This window comes from Pagrus major, chromosome 2, assembly GCF_040436345.1.
Source record: "Pagrus major chromosome 2, Pma_NU_1.0".
Lineage (NCBI taxonomy): Eukaryota > Metazoa > Chordata > Actinopteri > Spariformes > Sparidae > Pagrus > Pagrus major.
This window is the reverse complement of record NC_133216.1, coordinates 28,478,433-28,500,581: the sequence shown is the minus strand read 5'-3', so window position 1 is coordinate 28,500,581 and position 22,149 is coordinate 28,478,433. Positions and strand designations below refer to the sequence as shown.

At 39.0% G+C, this 22,149-nt stretch overlaps 1 protein-coding gene across 2 annotated transcripts in view; it reads left to right on the top strand.

Annotated features, from left to right (window-relative positions):
* The window catches only part of LOC141015375 (chloride channel protein 2-like), a 179,835-nt gene that overhangs the window by 101,498 nt on the left and 56,188 nt on the right, over positions 1-22,149 (top strand). For both annotated transcript variants that reach the window (XM_073489429.1, XM_073489437.1), the window contains 3 exons: positions 5,156-5,257; positions 6,931-7,015; positions 9,492-9,647. In XM_073489429.1, coding sequence (XP_073345530.1) covers positions 5,156-5,257; positions 6,931-7,015; positions 9,492-9,647 — 343 coding nt within the window. The remainder of the gene's footprint in view (positions 1-5,155; positions 5,258-6,930; positions 7,016-9,491; positions 9,648-22,149) is intronic.

Below are 22,149 nucleotides of genomic sequence, written 5' to 3'. Positions count from 1 at the left end.
AAAGGTACTGCACGCTCAAAAAATATGCTGAAAGAATAACATGGCAAACTCAAGTCCAACAAGCAACAACAGATGGACACACTGACCTGAATGTAACATTCCTTATTAATACTAACACAATGTAGTGTCCAATTTATACACTGTTAATTGGCCTGCAAGCTGTAGCCACCCGTTAGCGAGGGTGGAGGAGGGCTCTCTGCATCAGCTGTGTGCTTGGCCAGCAAGTGGTATTTGAGACTGGACATACTCCGGTGGTAACTCAGTTCACATTGACAGTAAATGCAGATAACTTTGTTCTAACAACTTCCATGCACTTTATAAATAGAAAGTGTTAAAGTACTGGCACAAAGATGAACGTAGGCTGATTTTCCACAAAAGTCCAAAAAAAGTTCCAGTGAATTCAACAGTGACTCATTGTTTTTGTCCATCTGGTTGTTCTGACAGGTATTCCCATTTTGCTGTGACTGCAGCACAAATTCAGACATTATTCAGGAGCTGAGCTCACTGTAGCTTGTGAAGGTGTTACTTCAGGGTAGCCTGCGTGAGTCACCTAGCATGGATAATTCAGCCCGCAACAGTTGCTAGCGCACTGAGGCATTTCTTATTTTATCCTGCCTTCGCCTGAGGGCTTCTGCATGGCTGTGAATGAGACCACGGGCTCCTGGAAGGAAGTTGGTGATGAGATGGGAGAGGTGCTCTCCCTCCCCCTCACTTTCTCAGATGAAAGTACATGCCTCTGCGCAACTCTGTGTAGACTCCCCAAGAGAAGAAAACCCCTCTCCTCTTTTGTCTCTCGTCTTTGGTTCTTCATCCTTTGGCTATTTTTTGGTTTAATTGTCTAGAGATGTAAACACTCACTGCTGTATCTGTGACTTGCACATACAGTACATTTAACTCAAGAGAGAGACAGCACTTGGCCCCAGTTTTACACTGTGCTACAGTGTGTACATGTGCACTGACATGTCTGTCTTTGTGTGCATCCGTGTAGTTTCCATCTTCCCCTGCCAATAGCTCTCAAGCGGGGAAAGTCGGTCAGTGTCTCAGTTAACTAGGCCAGAAAGAGTTTGTCCTGTGCTACATGCTACGAAGGACTCATGTTTAAAGAGTCACACACTATTCAACTTACCGTTTACACTAGGGATGCACGATATAGATTTTTTTCAAACTATACTGATAACCGATAATCACTGCCTCTTGCAACCGAAAAATTGAGAATTTTATGTTTACATTTTTGTAGTTTAAAAAGTTGCAAGCGTGTAGTTTACATATGTATTGTATCAAATATTCAATACAAAAATAGACTTTTGTAGAACAGGAAGCCCATGGCTGCTTAGTCTGCAGATAAAACAATAATACATGGAAAAGGGTTAGCGAACAGTTATACTACTTTAAGTGCATGAGGATGAGGTAGGTTTTTATAAAATTTAGCTTTCATAGAACATAAGTCTATCAAACATTAACTACTACTTGTACAACTAGTGTAGCCAGTGGAGCACTCGTCTTTTTTTAGTGTGGCAAAGCTAGCTGCTACTGCTGTCGCAGTTCCTCCTGACCGGCCTGTTGCTCTTCTAGGGTTACACTCCTCCTCTGGAGCTGCCATTCAGTGTGAGTGTCTCTAGGCTAGAGTGAGCAAACGGGCCGGGTGTCCGAAATCCGGGCTGCCCCTCCACGAGCAGTCAAAGCCTGCCCTGACACCAAGTAACGTTTCCTGCATCCAAGCTCGTTGCGTGTGAGGGGTAGTCTGCCATGCGTACACCTGGCTTCTCCGCTCTGCCTAGCCCAGAGACACAGCTCTGAGCTCGTTCGGCTAGCCAAAGTGGACGGTGGGTTTTCTGGGGAAAGTACAGCTGGCAATCTGCTGCATCACCACCATCGCTGGCTGATGGCAATACAAACCAGCCACCACAACAACAGAGACACAACCAGAGAATATTTGATTAGCGCAAGTCCAGTCAGATACAGTTGAAATCATCCATGCTGAAATCTCTGTCAGAATTCTCTTTCTTTAACGCTTCTCTTATTAGTTGTTTGACTGTAAGCAACTGTTGAGGTAACAACCAATCCCGTCCCTAGTGGCTAGTTAGTGGCGGATAGCAAACCAACCTTTTAGCAGCATAGCACCACCTACTGTATCGGGGGAATTTTCAGCTATAATGTCATTATTTATTCTTATTATAAATAATGAGTAAAACTTCCTGTTATTATTGATAATTATTGTGCACCCCTGGTTCAGGCTGTAGGTGTGACGATCATGGGGACACAAGGAAGCTTAAGTAGTGGGAGTGTATGTAAAAAGCCTTCACCTCACACCCCAATAGGGCTTTGTTGCAATAGTCTTATTGTACTGTGTTGTATTTTGTGTCGTGGTTACAACAGATGCATTTTTATGTCTGGAGAGCACTGAACTTGAAGGTGCTCCATGGAGTGTTATTAATTGAGTATGTCCTCAAGGTCTAACACACATGTAGAAGACCTTTCCTACTTCAAAAAAAAAAAATTTATTTGAAATATTTAGAAGCCTGCATTTTTTCCACCTATGTTTCCATCAGCTAACAGCCTTCTTTTGCTGGCACTGCTAAAACACCAGCTGTCGATCAGAGGAATCGTGTGAAACCATCAGCAGGAATATGTATCTTGGCACTTTTTGTGCTTTTTATGTGTATACATTTGTCCTTGTACACATGGTAGTAGAGTATTAAGAGTAGTAGTAAGAAACGAAATGGGGACCTACTCATGAGAGAATATGCTGTAGTGCCACTATTTGTCAGAAACATCACAATTTAAAGAATAATGCTGACAAGAGTCTATGTTTTGTTAGTCATAAAAACCAAAACCAAGTGTGTTAGTGCATCTCCCAATACCCTCCTCCTTTCCTGCCCTGTCTGTGGCTCTCAGCCCTGAGCCCACTGAAGAGATAAATCTTTAAAAAAATGATTCGGTCTCTCATGCACTCTCAAGTGTTAAATGCTCAAGATGACTCAGTGGATGATCCGTTGTCAATGTGACATTGTTGGCTGATGATGGTGATCTTGTTTTAATCATGGCTGATTGGGTGTTATGATAATGGCTGGATGTCCTCCAGGTTTTATGTTATGCTGTAGCTAATGGACATTGTTTTATGAGACTTTGTGTGGGGTTTTTATCATTTGTCTTCGTGGTTTATGTGGCTGTGTGACAAATATCATCTGGGTGACAATGAGGTGAAAGTTGAAGATACAGATGGAATTTTTTTTCTGATGCTGATCACTGTCGTTTTTTAGCCAACGTTACTCATATAGGATTAAAAAGGGACTATTTTCAGCTGTGGATTTATCCACATCGGGCGCTCTAGCATATATTCAAAGAGTCAAAATAAACTGCACTGTGCGTGTTCATGATAATAAAGGTACATGTCACCTAATGGAACAGCGTCACTCACTGATGTGTTTTTAACAGATTTGAAACAACAAATGCCACAAATATTCAAGATCAGACTGAGTAAACGGACAACTGTCACGTTTATGCAAACACAAGACACACACACAGAAGCGGGCAGGTGAAGGAACAAAAACCGAACTTTAATGCTGGTAAACAAAGTCCAAAATCCAAAAAGCAAGCAACACAAAGGCAACAAAAAGAATCCAAGGAAACTAAAGAGTTATACAAAAACTGAGAACGAACCATAAAGTCATGTGGAACGATTCAGGAACACAGTTAGTACAAGAGGAACAGATGAATGATCAGTGCGATAGTGAGTGTTGATTATTGAGCTGCACTCAACAGCAGATTATGTCGATTCTTTTTTTATGTCTTTCATTTATCTGTTCAGATGATTCATGAAACAATAAGTCAGTTAATTGTTGTGTCAACCAACAGATATGTAATTAACAACAAATTAGATAATTGATTATTGTAGATACTAATTTATTATTTTATTAATAGTCATTCCTTTTTCAAAAATGTCAAACATACTCTATTTCAAGCCTTGCAATTGCATTTATTTGCTGCTTTTTGCTGTTTGATTTAATTGAAAATGGAATATCTTTGGGTTTTGGGCTGGTGGTCGGACAAAACAAACGATTTAATGACATCACGAAGGGGCCTGGGGAAATAGTGATTTTTTAAATTTTCTTTTTTTCCCCCAATTTTCTGGCATTTTATAGATAGAAAAAAAAAAGAAAAGAAAATAACCATCAGTTACAGCTCTTATATTTATTTTTATATAATTTGTTGTATCACACCATGCAGTTCTGCAGTGTCCAGTCTGGCTGAGACATGACTATACCCTGACCCTATTACCTGTAATAGTACTCTCACCCCCAATCTTTAATCTCTAAACCCTGAAGCCAAACCCTAACCCTGAACCACCCCAAACAAAGACGACATTTGCTCCTTTTATGTGTACAACTACAAAGAACACATAGCAGCACACATGCGGTGTTTTCCTCGGCTGCACAACGGGGGCAAAGACGCCCTCATCATCCTGTTCATTATTTATTCAGAGATATTTGACAGAATTAATAATGCATCAAGATAAATTTATAAGCATTAGGATGTCTGCAGAGCCATTGGAGTCTATTCTTTCTCTCTCTCCCATCCTTCCCTCTCACTGTCATAAAGAGGACTCCCACTGAGCTTTCAAATGCACGCTTATGTAAACCTCTTTTTCTGCTTTGACTCCCCCACACATCTCCATTTGACTGTGTGCTCCCGCTCAACCTCCTCCTCTGTCTCATAGCTGTAACTCCCTGTTCAGTTTTCTTTTCTAGTATGTTTCTCTTTTAAATCCAGGTCCTTTTTGTGTTTCTGTTTCTCTTTTATCCTCATCTGTATCTACAGTATATCCCTCCTACGTGTTTCATTGACTTTCCCTTTGTCTCCCCTCTTCAGATTTTTACACACACCTCATACAGTGTGTGGATTGTATTTACTGTAAATATGATTCAACTGCATTTCATTTGCATCTGACATCCGCCTTCAGTTTAGTGGAGATTCATTACATTTACATTGTTTTTATTGTGGCCGAGTGCACTGGAGACAACCTATGGAGGTGGTTTGAGAGAGAAACTGTGATGATTGATGCTTTGGTTTGAACAAGTCTGTACTCATCTATTCCATCCACTTTCAATTTGATTACCCAGAATGCATTTTAACCTCTTGATTTGTGTCTCTGCAGTATTGCCAGTGGTTTTGGTGGGGCTCTGTTTGTCTACCTGAACCGACTGATTGTCCAGTTCATCAGGAAACAGAAGGCCATCAACAGATTCCTCATGAAGAAGTAAGCTACAGTAGCCTGTTATGGAAAGTAACTAAGTATATTTACTCAGGTACTATACTTACGTGCACTTTTGAGGTAATTAAGGTCCATTTATTTGGGAATTAAATGCTATAGGATCTTTTCAAATGAAGATATAAAATATGAGGCATTGTTATTAATTTAACTAACAAACTTTACTAGATGTAGCTATAATTAGCTCAAAGCGAGACCAGACTAAAAATTTAAAACTGCTACACAGTTAAGCATGAATAACGTTAATTCAGAAATATAATAATACACAGAGAAGGGCTGTACTCCTTTCTTAAGAATACTTTTACTTTTACATTTTTAAGTACATTATCATTTTCCTCTTTTTTACTTAAAATAACACTATGTAACTTTTAAATGGATTCTAGAGAAAGGTAGTTGATGATAGTTGAATCTCAATCTCAAGTTATCAAATACTGACGCTGTGGGTTTCAGACCCCAGCCATGAACCCAAAGCGTTGATATTTGATGATCTGGGAATGAGACCTGGCCCTGTGATGAACTGGTAACTTGTCCATGGTTTACGCCACCACCCACCCAATGTTAGCTGGGATCAGTTCCAGCCCCCCTCAACCCTGTTACAAGTTTAAGTATTGGTACTTTTACTTCAAAACATCTAAATACATTTACCACCACTCAGTTTAAGACACTGTGATGTGACAGCTTTATTTTACAGCATATTTTAAGAAAATACAGGATTTTAGAGATCAACACACTAAGGCACATTTGGACCAATTCCCCTTCCTTTGAAAGGAATGTGACAGGGAGTCATACTGTATATCAGGATGTTCATGGTTGTTTCAATGGTCTGTTATGTAGCTGTCCACACTAGGTGTTGAGCTCTAAAAAACTAGAACAGAAATGATGGATACATTATAAAATTGACAGAAAAATGATCAACAACTATTTTGATTATCAAGTAATCATTTCAGGCATTTTTCAAGCAAAAATAGTGAAACAATGTCAAACTTTCTCTGTTTCCAGCTTCTCAGAAGAAACTTGACCCTCGAAGTGTTTTTAAGTCTGTCTTTAAGCCACATGGAGTCCAAGTTCATACATTTGTTGTTTACATTCATGATGGCATTCTTTCTTTTCTTCTGATCTGTGTGTAAAACAATGTGATTTATTCCTTCTTTTATTTCTATTTGCATTTGTTGGTGCGAAGATGATCACACACACTTACAGTTCAATAAGTGTGTCCATGAGGGCATTGCTATAAAAAAGCACTTATAGCAAGTCATGACATATACATTAACATGGTAGATTTTGAGGTTATTGATGGTTTGATGCACAGACACTAACATACTACGTGACTTAAAGTGTGAATATAACACCAGTGTTCTTCCAGTAGTCTTAAACCTTACTGCAGTGACATTAATAATGAAAGCATTCACGACTGGGGTGTTAACTTGCTCATTTACACACTCTGAAGAGTGTTAATGTGAACACGTTGGTTGATTTAATGTATCGATTTGAGCTAAATCTGCAGTATTTCACACTGCGGTGTAATGATGAAGGAAAACATGTGTTTGCCAATAAGTCAATTAGTTGTGTCCGATATTGATCTTTTGTTTTGCTTTTCTAATTTTCAATCGATTCTCAGTCTACACTCTCCCTATTTTTTATTCTTTCTCTCTCTCTTTAAGGCGTCTGCTGTATCCTGCACTGGTTACTTTACTTGTTTCCACACTCACATTTCCCCCTGGCTTTGGACAGTTCATGGCTGGCAAGGTAGGTTCTGCATACCCACTCAACACATGCTTTTAGTTTCTGTACACACTGCACTGCAGCCATTACTGTAAATCAAAAATGTGGGAGAAAGCCTGTGGCATTCTGGCCTTTTACCTGTCAACATAATATATCTGTTATGTATTCAGTCTGCAGCAACACAAAATGTCTCAGACTCTGAGTTTAAGACATCAAGTGAACGTTTTTCTCGCTTGTTATCAAAACTCTCTCAGCACCTCTAAACATAATTTATATTTCCTTCATGATATGTTGTTTTTGTTGTGGTTTTATGCAACCAAACAGAGCAGCTGTCTAATGAACCATTTTAGATCATCATATTGTTTCATAACAGCCTGATTACCATTCATGTGTGTGTGAGATTGTTTTTTAATACACACAGCACTGGTTAAAAAGTGTTTTTGTGTTTGTGTATCATCTGTGTACACTGGAGACCAGAGGAGCATACTGTCCTTTCGCTCCTGGGATGACTCATAAGTGTGTGTGTGTGTGTGTATGTGTGTGTGTGTATGTGTTTGTGTTTGTGTTTGTGTATGTGTATGTGTATGTGTGTGTGTGTGTGTGTGTGTGTGTCTCTTCCCTCCAATTTCACCCCCTTCATCTCTCTAATTATCAGAATTAGAAATGGAATATTCTGTGCATCCTCAAGCGTTACACACACACACACACTCTGTCTCAGTCTTGGTACCTAATGAGAGGGTGAGTCAGGGCTCTGAAGCTGCCTACACTGACCCCCTCCTTTTAAAGCCCAGCTCTGGAGAGCTCACTCAGAGTTATGTATCTTAAATCCTTCTGTCTTGCTCTCCTAATCCTCACTCATCATTTCTTTGACATTATCACCACCAATGTCTCCAGTTATCCTGGCTTTAAAACGGCGACAGATGAATTTGTCACCTTACTCGCCCCGTCAGGTGTCTTAAATCTTCAGTGACATCTTTCAAGATTGTTTCAGCACATCATCTACCTGTTGTGTCATGCTGTTTTCACTTTGAAGTATTTTTATGTCTAACCAGTAGTGTTTACATTTATGCCTGGAGCTGGATGCACAGAAGGTTTTGATAGAGAGGAGTAGAGGGTCTCTTTTATGCATTTTATGTAGTATTTGCATATGAATTTGGAATAATGGGCAAATAGGCGGCTCTAATGTCTGTTTTATGATGATATTTTACAATAGGTTTGCATCAGTTTTCACAACAGAAGTTCAGAAAACTCTTAAAACAAAATGCCACACATAGTCAACACATCTGTAACAATGTAAAATGTGAATCACTTTGGAAAACTTCCATTTTATTTTTTGAATATAAACTGTGTTATTATAAGTATAGATAATGAGTCTGACTTTAGACTGCAGTAGATCCTACATTGGGATTGGGACTGCATCAGTTTACTCTTTCAGCTCTGCATTGACAACAAAGTTGATTGTCATGCCAGACGCCAAACCTTACACTGCACTGTGTGTTACAATCACACATAGGACTGCAAAATCATGTTACAATTATTTTGACAGATAGATTGTGACATGATTCACGATGAGTGGGAATAATCTTTTTTGCATCACAATTTTCATCTTCACTGAACAAAAAACCATTAAAATCATGATGATGTGACATTTGGAGGGCTGGGACATCTCTGCAGCACTCCACTACAGTACATAATAATGCTGTTGTGTCAGACATTTCACTTTTTTTTTTATCACATTCCATTAAAAAAATTGCAGCTTCCTGTGGTTCGGATAGTCACTCGGCCATATTGTGATTTTGATTATATATTGATCACCTAAAAAACAGACGGCTACAGTCATTAAATATACACTCCTATAACAGACATTCAATAAATAGCAACAGTTTGACAGTAAACAAATAGTAATAATTGAAGGTGACTCGGATGTCTGATGAATATTTGTCAGTTCCTGTCCTCTATCATATGGCCCACGGTGACTGGACAGTCAGAGGGCAAGATTCAGAGAGATTTCAGTAGGTAAATTATCCTGAAATAATTACATTAAAGCAACATTATGTCTTTTTTTTTTTCTCTTTTTACCATCATCTTGATGGTACAGTGTCTTGTAATAGCTTGTTTGTCATTGCTCTTTTCTGCCCGGTGTAACTTCAGTGAGAGGGTAGGATCACAGCATCACATACATGTTTACTTCAAGATACAAGTTTTCAAGACCTAACATTGTTCTGATGTAATGAGTTTTGTTTGTCAGCACCTTGATTAAATCTGACAAATTGTTGCAGACCTGGGATTTGTATTTATAAGAGCGGTGTTGCCCCCAGAGACTGTGGGTGGCGCCAAATTGCACCGAATGCCAATTTCTACATAATGTTGCTTTGAGTAAATACAATTTTTTTCAGTCAAGTTCATTCTTAAGTAAAGCAAGAAAAAGAAAGAAAAATGCTACAACTCGAGCACACCCGTGTTTGCACTTGTTGATGATGTTGCTTCCTGTGACCTTTAGCTTACCCAGAAGGAGTCTCTGGTGACCTTACTGGACAACCGGACGTGGGCCAAACAGGGCATAGCTGAGGAGTTTGACTACATCGGACACTCTCAAGCCTGGAAACACCCACAGGTCAACGTTTTTGTCACCCTGGTCCTGTTCATTGTCATGAAGGTAGGAGAAAACATGTTAACTCACGTCAATAAATGCATAAAAAATCATTTTTGTACTGTAGCTCTCATTGTGAACATCAATGTATCGTCTAGCCCTGCAGTCATTTTAATCATCATCTTTCTCATCAACTGTCTTCTCTCTGGTTACCTTCCGTCTTTGCTTTCACCTCTATACATACACATATACATGTATATTATTTGGTATTTCCCTCACCTCCTTTCAGTATGTAAAATCCGCACGTACAGTATGCTGCTGGTGGCTGTAGTGGCATTGAGGATAAAGCAAGGTCATGAGGAGAGAGTGAATTGAACATGAAGGTATAATAAATGGGAGGGTCCTGCCCTTTCTATTCAATACTGGACCTGGGCTAATGGGAAACTATTGGAATCGGGCCCATCTCCTCTTGTCACTGGTAAAGAACAAAGAGAGACCATGTTAAAAAAAAGTGTTGGAAAGTAGCCTATCTCCCTCTCACTGTGTTACAAAGTTATGTTCCCGGGAGGCCGTTTAAAGTTTCGCTCCGCTTTGATGTTATATCGCTGAATGAAAGAGCTGATGGGATCCATGTCCAAAAAATACAGGAACAGAGCACATCTACATACCCCTGTGGTACACTTTATGCTGCCTAGACCATTGTGAATGATTGAGGCTCAGCTTGTCCTGTTTGATAATAAAGGTCAGATGAAATGAAAGGTGTTCAATAAAAGGCTTGCAGACAGTATGCATTTATGAGGACACTGTGATGTGATTTACAGTAAGTACTGAAACTCACCTCTGTGTCCTTAGTAAGGCTGAGTTTGGCTTGTGATAGTCAGTACTCCTCTGGATCAGTTCTTGAAAGTTTAAAACCCTATTGCCTGGTTAGTAGTCCCATCTTAAATTCTGTGAATTCTTGACATCACACCCGATTCCACACCACCAGAAAACTGATGCATTTTTTTAGCATTAATGCATGTAAACTAGGGGTGTGCACCTCTCCCTTATAAGGCAAAAATATGCTCTAGATACAGGGGCTCAGAGACAATACATTTTTAATACAGGACGATTCTGTATGATTCACTGCAATTCAGTGCACTTTGGTGTGGTACGATACAATCTAATACAGTTCTTGGCATTTGTTTTATGTAGTCATTCATTTTCCATTATACGTTAAAGTAAGCTTTTTCTTTAAAAGTGGCAATAATTGGAGTTCCCTGGTCTTTTATGAATTAAATCTGATATACTTGATGTAAGACCAGAGAACCCCTTTTAATGGAAGATAAATGTCATTTTGAAACCACACTGAGGGCAGCAATGAGAATAATGATTGGTTGCACTGTCACTAATATTCACATCAGTATTGTGTTCTACTCACTGGCTGTTTCCAGTCCTGATTGTGTGAAAGGGAAAGTCTCATAACCCATCCTTCTGTTACTCTTTTGGTCTCAATAAGGCGAAGAGGCTGAACAGAAGTTTGGGGGCCAAGATGAACTCTTTGCCCTGCCAGCTTGAATGCTGCTGTTAAGGGCTGCTGGAGGAGAGTGCTGCCTGTGTTCTGATTACATTGGCTTTTTTATGTCACCTTTATTTATTTGGGTTACTCTGTTCAGCTGAAACGAAATGTCCTTTACGAATACAAAAAAACAGGAGGTTATAAATCTCCACTCACTGCGTCAAGAGCTTGTGTGTGTGTGTGTGAGTGTGTTCTGTTTTCTGTGCTGTGCTGGGAACTTCATACAGCAAGGCAAGTTAAGCACACAAAGAGAGCCCTGCAGAGAAGTGTGAGTAGGTGCAGAATAGAATGGAACTGGGTTATGTGATTGTGTGTGGGGTTTTCTCACCTATAGCTGTTACTGTACTTAATATTAAATTACGTTTAAAGGGGGGACATAGTAGCCGTATGGTTACAGCCTATGCTGAAAGTCTTACCCCTCACTCTCTCACTCCATGTTTCTTGTCTGTCTCTCCACCTGTAGCTATTCAATAAAGGCAAAAATAATAACTATTACCTTTTGGCTAGTTGGCCAAACAATATAAACACAGCTAAGCAAAAGTGTTTAGTCATGCCATACATGGTTAGAAAGCTTAGATTCTTGTGATTAAGTTCATGCAAACCATTTCAAGACCAGGTACAATTGACAAACTAACACCTCAGCGATGATGTGTCTGGATATTTCAGTAGTGTATGAATGGCAATCAAGTAGTGATAAACTGCAATTGTGGATCCTTTTTTATTCCTTTTTTCTGTCCAATTACTTGTCTATTGTCAAGCAAAATGCCATTAAACTGCAGTACCTAAGATGGCTGCCAACCACTGACCTATTGATTAGCACCTCATTTGACCAGTTAGGAGCTTCTATGCCCACCATGTGGCCTACAACAACCAACAAGTGATTTCATAGATGGGAGATCCCCCGAGTCATTTACTGCCAGTCTCTGGATAACTGATGCTTCATGTAGCCAATCCATGAATTTATAATTTAAATGGGGTTTATGCCCTAAGATTGGAAATTATGCAAGTTTACATACATTTTAAGGCATTCATAAAGGTCATAAAATGGCATTTTTTTCCAGTGATTTTGTTATTATATTTGAAGTTGGATCATAGAAGACTATATTATTTGGACCCATTGTGTTTTCCAATTAATAGGTGCAGTTATAGATCATCTGCAGGATTAGTTTTGCATTAAACAATTTAGGCAAACATAAATAATTCAGTGTGTTCAAACTCCTGTACAGTAAATCAATGAAAGAAACACAAAACTTGTTAAGGAAAGAATCAGACATTCCCCCTTTCAGTTCAAAGAGTATTTCCTTTATTAGTATGTAACTTTTGATCCGACAAGAACTTTCTTCCTCTTCCAAATGAAAAGTCTCATTCATAAAGAATAAAACATTACCCTGTCTGCTGCTACAGCCTGCACAATCTGCTGTGACCATGGAGAGAACTTTATCTCTGCTGAGAGCTTGTCATTTGCCACCATCCACAACTCCCACGTTCACTTTATTCTGCATCTTAACAGACACTGACAGTGACAGCTTGTGGCTCTAAAGTAAAGGGGAATATTTGACCAACATGGCATATACTTTGTAATCTTTGCCATAATTTTCAGGACTTAATTTTTGGCCTTTTCTGTCATGAAAATATTATGCTTAAAATTTAAGTCCAGCAGTGAAGTTGCTGCACTTAGTACCGCATCTCTAATATCAGTGCAGACTGGCAGGGGAGGAGCATGGGTTGCTAATGTAAGTCTATAAAGCACTGCTGGGTAGTGAAGCACTCTTCTTTTTTATTTGATGACTTAATTGATAGCATAAGATTGTAAATGTATTGCGAGTGTCCATGCTTTTCTATCTTAATCAGATAAATGGCATTGTGATAATACCAGGATCACCACAATAACAAGAAATCACCGCAGCTGAATATTAAAAATATCCTGTTGAGTCTGTTTACGTAAATTTGATCAGCGACTACTGGTGATGTACGAGGGCCTTGAGGTGTTGTTACATTTCATATGGGGAGATTTCAACCATAACCCCTTGTGACTCTGTTCTGAGGGTCAACGAAAACAAGGGGTAGGGGTAAAAATTGCAAATGGGATTGAGCCATACCATATCTGCTTTTACATTTATGTGTTTTAGCTGCAAATCCCAAGTTATACATTCACGCTTTAAATCTGCTTTACATAGATGATGTGATTATAGCTTTTTTATTCTAACGGGGTAAGTTTTTGTTTAAAGAAAAATTAGATAACCCCAGTGAAAACTTGTGCATGTGCCTACTTCTGCATGTCTACTTCCAGACATTGCTTATGTCAGACAGGTCAAATCCGACATATTAGGGCTTTAAACTCAAACCAAATACACTCAATTAATACAGACATGCAATAGAAACTAGATCTTGAAAGTAGATTTGTTGGATAAGCAGCTTCAGCAGCTACAGCTTCTCCCTCCTCCCTCTCCTCCTGTCTCTCTCCTTCTCCTTCTCTCTCTCCCCCTCTTTCTTTCCCTCCCCCTCTCTCTCCCTGTCTCTCTCTCTGTAAATGAACAATCGAGGAGTATGGCCTAGACCTGCTCAATTTGGAAAGTGTCATGAGATGACTTTTGTTGTTAACTGGCGCTATACAAATAAAGATTGATTGATTGACTACAAAGTGAGCTCAAGCAGCTGAGCAACCTGCCCTGCAAAATGTGGTTTTAAAAAAAAAACACACACAGTGAAACGAGTATCCACCACCGGCCAGAAGCTCCTGTGTCAAAGTTATGTAAGCACAGAACTGATGGTGTGACAGTCTGTACTGCAGTAACAGCAGAAACTGACTCACTGTCTCTTTGTCATTGTTTCTGAACAGTACAACAGAGAACCTTTGTCTCAGCCTTATTGTCCCTCCATATTAAAAAAAAACTAGACTAGTAAACAATTTTGATTACTTGATGGAGCCATTTTCTCTGATTACATTTTTATTGTTGATAGCTAGCAGTCTATCAGTTCATTCCTCTGTACGTGTGTGTCTCAGTTCCATCCTCCTACCGTCCTTTAGCCAAATGCTGTGATGGCTTTCAGCATCATTCCTTTCAGTGTGACGTCTAACCTGTGTGTGTGCGTGCGTGTTTTTATGCATGTATCGGGTTACCAAAGACAAATGCAGTTTTTCCCATATGTGACATAGAGGCAAGACGTGTACACTAAAAGGAAAAAAACACACGCATATACACACTTTTCTAACTTTAATCACCCACCTGCACAAATCTCATCAAGCTGCTCTCAACATGTATCTGTGGGCATGCACTGACTCATGTCCGCTCTCTCACTTACACGCACACATATAGACACGCACACAGCATTCAAAGTGCGGCTGTAATGGCTCTGTCTAATTACAGCCTTTGGTTTTTCCTGGATTCAGCCTGGTGATTTTCAAAGAGGAGATTGCTCTCTCCTTCTCCTTCTTGGTAATGAATGGTTCTTTTATTCGACTTGGCAGCCATCTTGTCTTGTTGCTCCTTTTCATGCTGAAACTTTGGCAAGGTTCTCATTCCAGCTGCTAAACTTTTGAAAGAAAAGGTGCGTGGAAAGTGTCTCGTGTCAGGAAGTCCTTGTCGGCAGGTCAACAAACGAAGGTGCTGTAAATGCTTTAATTACGTGTTTTTTGAAACAGTACGAAACCGGAACCTTACTGAGAAGGCTGGAATGTTGCTCTGTGCAAAGTTCACTGCACCTGTTCTGAATAAGATGAGTGTTGGCTGAGAAAGTTTTTTTTGCACACCTGAATACACACACACACACACACACACACACACACACACACACACACACACACACACACACACACACACACACACACACACACATTCACACGCACAGACAAACCTGCAAACTAATTTGGCATGATTTGTGGTTAAATGCTATTTTTAGTGGTGTGCAATTATGCACATCAACAGCTCTCAGTGAGGAATGCGTTTATTAATACAGGTGTGTTTCTGTGTGTGTCCTACAGCCTAGATGAGTCCTCTGTTAACTGTCAGTGTGTGTGTGTGTGTGTGTGTGTGTGTGTGTGTGTGTGTGTGTGTGTGTGTGTGTGTGTGTGTGTGTGTGTGTGTGTGTGTGTGTGTGTGTGTGTGTGTGTGTGTGCATCAGAGTGACAGAGAGCTGGCGGGACTGTAATTGGAGTGGGAATAGAAGAAGGGCCCCTGAGGGGTCCCCTGAGGCCCCCAGGCGATAGACTGTCCTCTGAATGTGACACACACACAAGCATAGAGGTGCTCCCAGATGACTGACAAATTAAATAGAGTATAAATGTCCTGGATACTGCGTCATAACTGATACCCTTGACCTGAGTATCCTTCACGTGTCCCTGTTACCTCACTTATGTTCTCCTCTTTTTGTTTTCTCTCTGTTAGCTCTCTTTCTCCTCACGTTCACCTTAGCGCCACAATTTTTAGCCTATTTCTGAACAACAATATAAACAACAATAAATCAAGATGGAATTGAGGCCCAAGGGGCAAGACGTGTTATAATATCTGCGCTGCACTGGCTGAAGAGTAGCCCAAGTAAGCTAAGGAAGTCTAATGTTCATATGTATATTTGTTTGGAAATCACTAATAGATTACTTTTTTGTGCACATTGACCCATGGGGCTGTATTTAGAGTGTTGACACAGTATTTGAAGAGTTAAGGTGGCCTTTCCAATATTCAAAAACAAAAGTATGAGGAATAGATTGAAGAACGCATTTGTCTGCTTTAATGTAAACTAAACGTTAGCATGTCTGGATAATTAGCTTACCCACAATAGGCTAGTAACTGAAAATAACTTCCAAGGCCAACCAACATTTCATACATTGTGGGGTGGGTTACAGGTTATGCTAACACGTCCACGGAGTGGAAGTCAGTCCTGGATGGTAGCCTGCCTTATCAGAGCATTCGCTAACATTAGTGTTATGTTCTTTATTATTCTGGGCAAGTTTAAACTCCACCCTAGCGAAGCTCATTATCCAAGATCGTTGCATTTGCCTAGCACATTGGTTTCTCCTCATGAGCTCAGAACAAACAACCAAGCATAAATCAAACGTCTGTCTTGCTTGTCCAAGTAAGCAAGCTTGGTCAAGGTCACTTTGACCTCACTAAACACATTTTTGGCCATTTCTCAACAAGTGATGACATTGTGATGACATTGTATCTACAAAAGGTCAAAGGCCAACTTCACTGTGACATTATATGATCCAGCAAAAAATGTTCTGGCCATTGTTTAACGCCACAGCTCAGGAACAGCAACTTGACTGGTGCACGGAGGCATATGTAGTTTTGGCTGCCTTTGTCTGAAATCAAGGACCCACTGTTCAAAGATTGCTATCAATTATGATGGTGAATCTGCCACCTATATTAGTGTAATCTGCATGTGTGCCGTGCGACAACGGAAAGGTGTAGCAGCAGTCATAAAGCAAGTGGGGCTTAGGAAATGGAAAATTAAAGAAATATATCACTATTCAAAATATTATTCTTTGTCTTCAAGCCTCTGGCCTGATATTCTCTACTCAGAGACATGATTAGAAAAAAACTGAGCAGATGATAAAATGTTCATGTATTCTTCAGTAAAATCTGATGAAATTCAAGTTAAGGATTTCCCATAGGTAATCAGTGTAGTATTGATCAATTATATGATAAATTTGCAATTAATCTAACTGCACCATATCTATTAGCTATCTGTTTGCTTTAATGAAATGTGCACCTCAACTAAACCTGCAGCTGCAGGTCTGCCGCTATGTTTGGTCCTCAAGTGTTAGAGCTGGACCAGGTGCTCTAGTTAAGTAGTTCAGTAGCTCATGTCTTTACATATTAAAATTATAACCTCAAGTGTACAGCTTTACAAAAAATGCTTTGACAGATTGACATTTATTCAGAACAAATTATACAGAATATGAAAATGCCAAGGTTATGTTTAATAGTATCATTCGGTCCTTCATGGAGGTTTAATCAGTTTATGACTCTGTTCTTTGAGATTGAAGCACTCTGCTCAAGAGTCAGAAGAAGCACATTCTTAACATCTGAAAAGTAGCAGAGGTATACTTGTCTTTGTATATGATGATTTCATGTTTTTGTATTTGGTTCCATGAGTGGATGGTTTGAAACTCAGAGAAGCAGTTTTAATTGTCAGTCATCTATCTTGGCGTGTCAAAAAGATTCCAATGACTTGGGTCATCAGATAAGGATTTTGTGATTTGTCATCTTATCTTATTTTAGATGAGGGTTATGGTCATGGTTTATTGGTAAAAAGAAGTTTGAGACAGAAATGAACCATGTTTCCCTATGACCTTCACATTATGCTACTTTTTACTGCAGGATTACAATAATTATCTTCTTGACTCCAAATTGTTGCTCAGCAGAAAACCTTGAACATTAGTCATTGAAGACAAACTGCCAGATTGACCAGACTGTTGAAGATGAACTATGCTATTTTGATGGGATCACAGTGTACCTGAGCCTCGACACTGCAGTCTTACATTCTTATGAAGCAACCGATCAAACATGAATGATTTTCCCAGCTCACAAACTCAGCCTTGATTGGTGATCCCTGGTCTGTCACTAGCTGTGGGGAAATGAAAATCAAGACTTTTACAGATTGAAGTCATAATATCCAGGTGTTTAAGGTCGTACAAAAGTCCTGACTAATTTGTAAGGAAATAAGTTATAAATCTACTTTTCCATCCTGGACAGCTTAATATTAGCAAATATTTGCTCCCATTGGAGACAATGGGCCTCATGCAAAAATCTCTTAGAAAAATCAGATTGTGGTTCATACACGTGACTTGATTTAAGAGTAGTAGTCTCTTTCAACAATATTCTTGCATTCACAATTTTCCCCAAATGAAATCCATGAGAGGTCAAGTCTGTTACGTGAGTCATTTACTGACCATCTGACACAGAATTATAATGCCTTATACTGAATACATCTGGAGTTTCCATTTAACAAAATCTAATTGACTCAGAATAAAACTATAAATATTAATATTCTGTTCACCCAATCAGTGTGATGTGAATATTGGAACAACAATCATATTTTTCTTATTGTAATTTCATTTGCGTGAGAACTTGCTCCAGCAGCTGCCTGAAGGTCTTTCCATAAGTTGGCACCCAGGGGAACATCCTCTGTTACAACATTTATAATGGAATGTACTCTCTCTGTGATTTTCACCTTGACTTGACCATCTACCATTGAAGTTGTGGATTGCTTTGCTTTATTGAAACATTATGTAACATTTTTTGCCTTAAATTAACAGCTTCAAAGTCATTTTGATGGTACAGTGTCTTGTAATAGGGTGAACGGTGTCTGTCTCAGCCATTCTGCCCCCCTATCACTCATTTCCACACTATGTAACTTCAGTGAGAGGGTAGGATCATAGCGTTACATACACGTTTACTTCATGATACACATTTTCAAGACATATAATAACATTTGTATGACATATTGAGTTTTTTTTGTGAGTAGCACCTACATTACGTCTGAAACATTGTGACAGACCTGGGATTTGTATTTACAACAGTGGTGTTTCACTCTGAAACTGTGCTGTGTGCCAAATTGCACAAAATGCTAATTTCTCCTCACTAATAACTCTTTGTTTCCTGTCAGAATACATTTCTGCGATGTGACAGAGTTGATAGCTGTAGTAATAGTTCCCCATTTTTGGGTTATAATACAACCAATAACACTGTTAAATGTATGATGTGTCTGTCTGATGGTTTTCTGACAGCAGTGCATCAAGCTCTGTCTCATGCAATTGTTTTTTTCTTTACTTTTACTCTTGGGTGACATTTTTGTGAATGGAACTTGCCCACAAATGGAGAAAACATTTGCACATTTGAAATGGCTGCTCATTTCAGCAAAGATACAAAACATTAGCATCCACTAAAAAGAAAAATTGTATATAATCATATGGTTAGATTATTTCTATATGTGAGGATCTGAACTCATTACACTGAACATTAGGCATCTGATTTGTTTCATAATCTCACTTAAAGGAAATTACAGCCTTATGAAATGCTAAATAGCACATTATCATTAACTTGTAATAAGTACTGTGAGCCACAAACTTCTCAAATATGCAGGTGTGAGAGAAAATGATTTTGTGTACATCAGTTTTCACCTCAACAGAACGTAGGCTCAAGTCACATTTAAATCCAAGTAGAATTATAAAAAGGCAGCTGTGTATTTGTCAAGAAAACAAATTACTGATAACGACTACTTACGAAGTCTGACTCCCATATATTGACTGAATTTAATACATTTTTCTTCGAAAATAGTTTAGCCCCGAAGCAGCTCTATAAATTACAATTCCCATTAAAGCCACCGTCAAAATTCATGTGGTTCATTAAGTAATTTTTAATTGGATTTTAATGTAGAAGGTTGAGGTATGAGGTTTTCTTCTTCATTTCTTTTACTTGTTTTTTTAGCACTTCCAGGGATTGAAACCGACAACCCTGTATACAGTAGTCTTGGCTTGCTCTTCTCCCCCTATCTGCTTCCTCTGACGGTTTATTGAAGTCAGTTTGAGTTCGGAGATCCTCATAAATTTTGATGGTCGTGCACTACCTCAGTGAAATGTACACTTAGTAGATTACATTAGATCAGGTTAGATGAAACATTAATGATTCCTCTGGGGGAAAGTGAGTCGTTGCTGCTGCAAAGAATTGGATGTAGCAATAGCTAGGAGGACATAAATAGTAATAGAGCAAATAAAGGGCATATAGAAATATGTCAGGAAATGCTAATGTCTCTCGTTGAAAACGATCAACTCTCAATTATGCTGTCACACTATGCCAGTTTGAAAAGTGCTCAAGGAGTCACCCATGAAAGATATCCAGTCGATTTTATCCCTTTATGGTAAATGTGATGCAGGCTCCGACCCAAAGGCCCTGTAAACTCCTGGAGGGCTTTCAGCAGGACAGGGTTATAACCTTGTTAACACTCACACCCATTGAGTTAGATACCAGATCATGCTGATTGTGTTAGGCAGGTTTAGATAAAGTGAGACAGTTGCAATTTCTTTTCGAGTTTTCTCTTTGGGCTCAAGTCTGACACATAAAAACATAGTTGTTATATACTGTTACTTACATAGTATGTAAAACAGGTTTTATGAGGATGCAGGAAGGAGCAGAATCAAGATACAATTACTCACTTCCCATGCAAATTTCCATGACAACTACAGCATAATGTATAAAAGTGGATCAAACTGCACATTTGTGTGGTGCGAAAGCTTTTTGTCGATAATGATGGTATTAATATATTGCTAATGGAAACGCATGTTGTTGCAGAGTAAAAGCATGAGGTCAATGTGACTTCACAACGAGGGCCACCAAGGCTCCTGAGGCAGAGCATCAGCATTCAAAGGAGACTTCACAGAAATGTGATATGATGCACAGCATGGTTGTGCAGTGTATGCTGTATGCCAGCTTGTACATTATGACAGCTACAATACTACCTTTTTTTTAAAACAAAATTATTCCATATTATTTTCATTATGCTCCACACTAACACAAGATATCTATAAGAACATAAAAACTTCACAACTGTCATTCACTTTGATGTGAAATGTTGGTGGCATTACACTTAAACAATATAAAACATAACTCTTAAAAGCACAGTATGTTAAGTCTGCTGCTAGGGCTCTCTCAGTCAAAACAAAACACACAAGTAGGATCATGGGAGTCTTCAGTGTTAAACAACCACCACTGATGATCAAAATCTATCAGCATGACTCGGGCATAATGTTCACAGATGAGGAAATGTTTAAAGGTTTATTCTAAGTGCTGTATTGTAGGCAACTGGACGTGTTTCCGACGTTGCACCTCTCATTCGAGAAGCTTCTTTTGTTCTGAATTACTTGGCAGTTTGTTTTGTGACTAATTTTCTATATTTGGTGCCTGTAGGTCTTTTGTATTTATTAAATTTTAACAGCCTCAAATATTAGAGTAATAACTGCTGGACAGTGACAAACAATTTAACAAAATGTCTTTTTGTCATTTTAAATGAGACAAAACGGATGTCTCAACATCTTGTTTTTCCTTGTGAAGGTTGTTCTTGTTACCACCACCGAAGAGGTTATGTTTTCACCCGTTGGTTGGTATTTACAGCAGGATAACACAAAAACTACCCAACGGGTATCCATGAAACTTGGATGGAGGCTGGGTCACGGCCCAGAGCGGACCTTATTGATTTTTTATGGTGCGGATTTGGATAAAGGGACCGATCCAGGATTTTTTTTATTTCACCTTTTATAACATTGTGACATGAGGCGTTTTTCAACATTTCTTTTTTCTCAGGTAATAATGCATGAATCTTGTTGAAAAAAATCAGGTGTATTGAGGTGTGTGGTATCTATGAGAGGGTATAATTTGATGCAGATCCCAGATCATTAAATGTTGCTTAAGCAGTTATGCGCGATTTAAAATTTAGAGCGATAGAAGGCTATCGAGTCTGAGATTGCATTAAGCTCGACTGAATTAAAGGGGACTGTTGTCTAGTTTAGATATTAGCAACAATTTAAACAAATCCACTATTTTTAGTTATATAATTCATCAATTGTCACATAGCGTTTCAACAACTACAATTATTTTTGTACACATTTTTATTACCTGTTCAGACCTGTTGTACTTCATTCGTTGTACTACTTTATAGCGGCTTTAGCGAACAGTTTAGATGACCGCTGCTTTGAATAACTGTACATTTATACCTGGTTTAAATTGCATTGTTCTCCCTCAATATGGTTTTTAAAAAACATGTGACTGACTCACACACAAGCACACTCACACACTCCTCACAGTTCATGGCCTCTGTAATCAGGTAAAGCCTATGTTATGAGTTCCCAGATCCTTTAAACCTTTCAGCTCTTATTAAGGTTTTACTGGCCGGAAGAAAAGAAGGAGAGAAGGAAAAGGAAGTCAGTCCGAGAGGGGTCTAAATAATTGTTCCCATGACTGTCTCATTCTCCCACGAGGCCTCTTCTATTCAACTCATTGTGTGTCTGTTACTCTC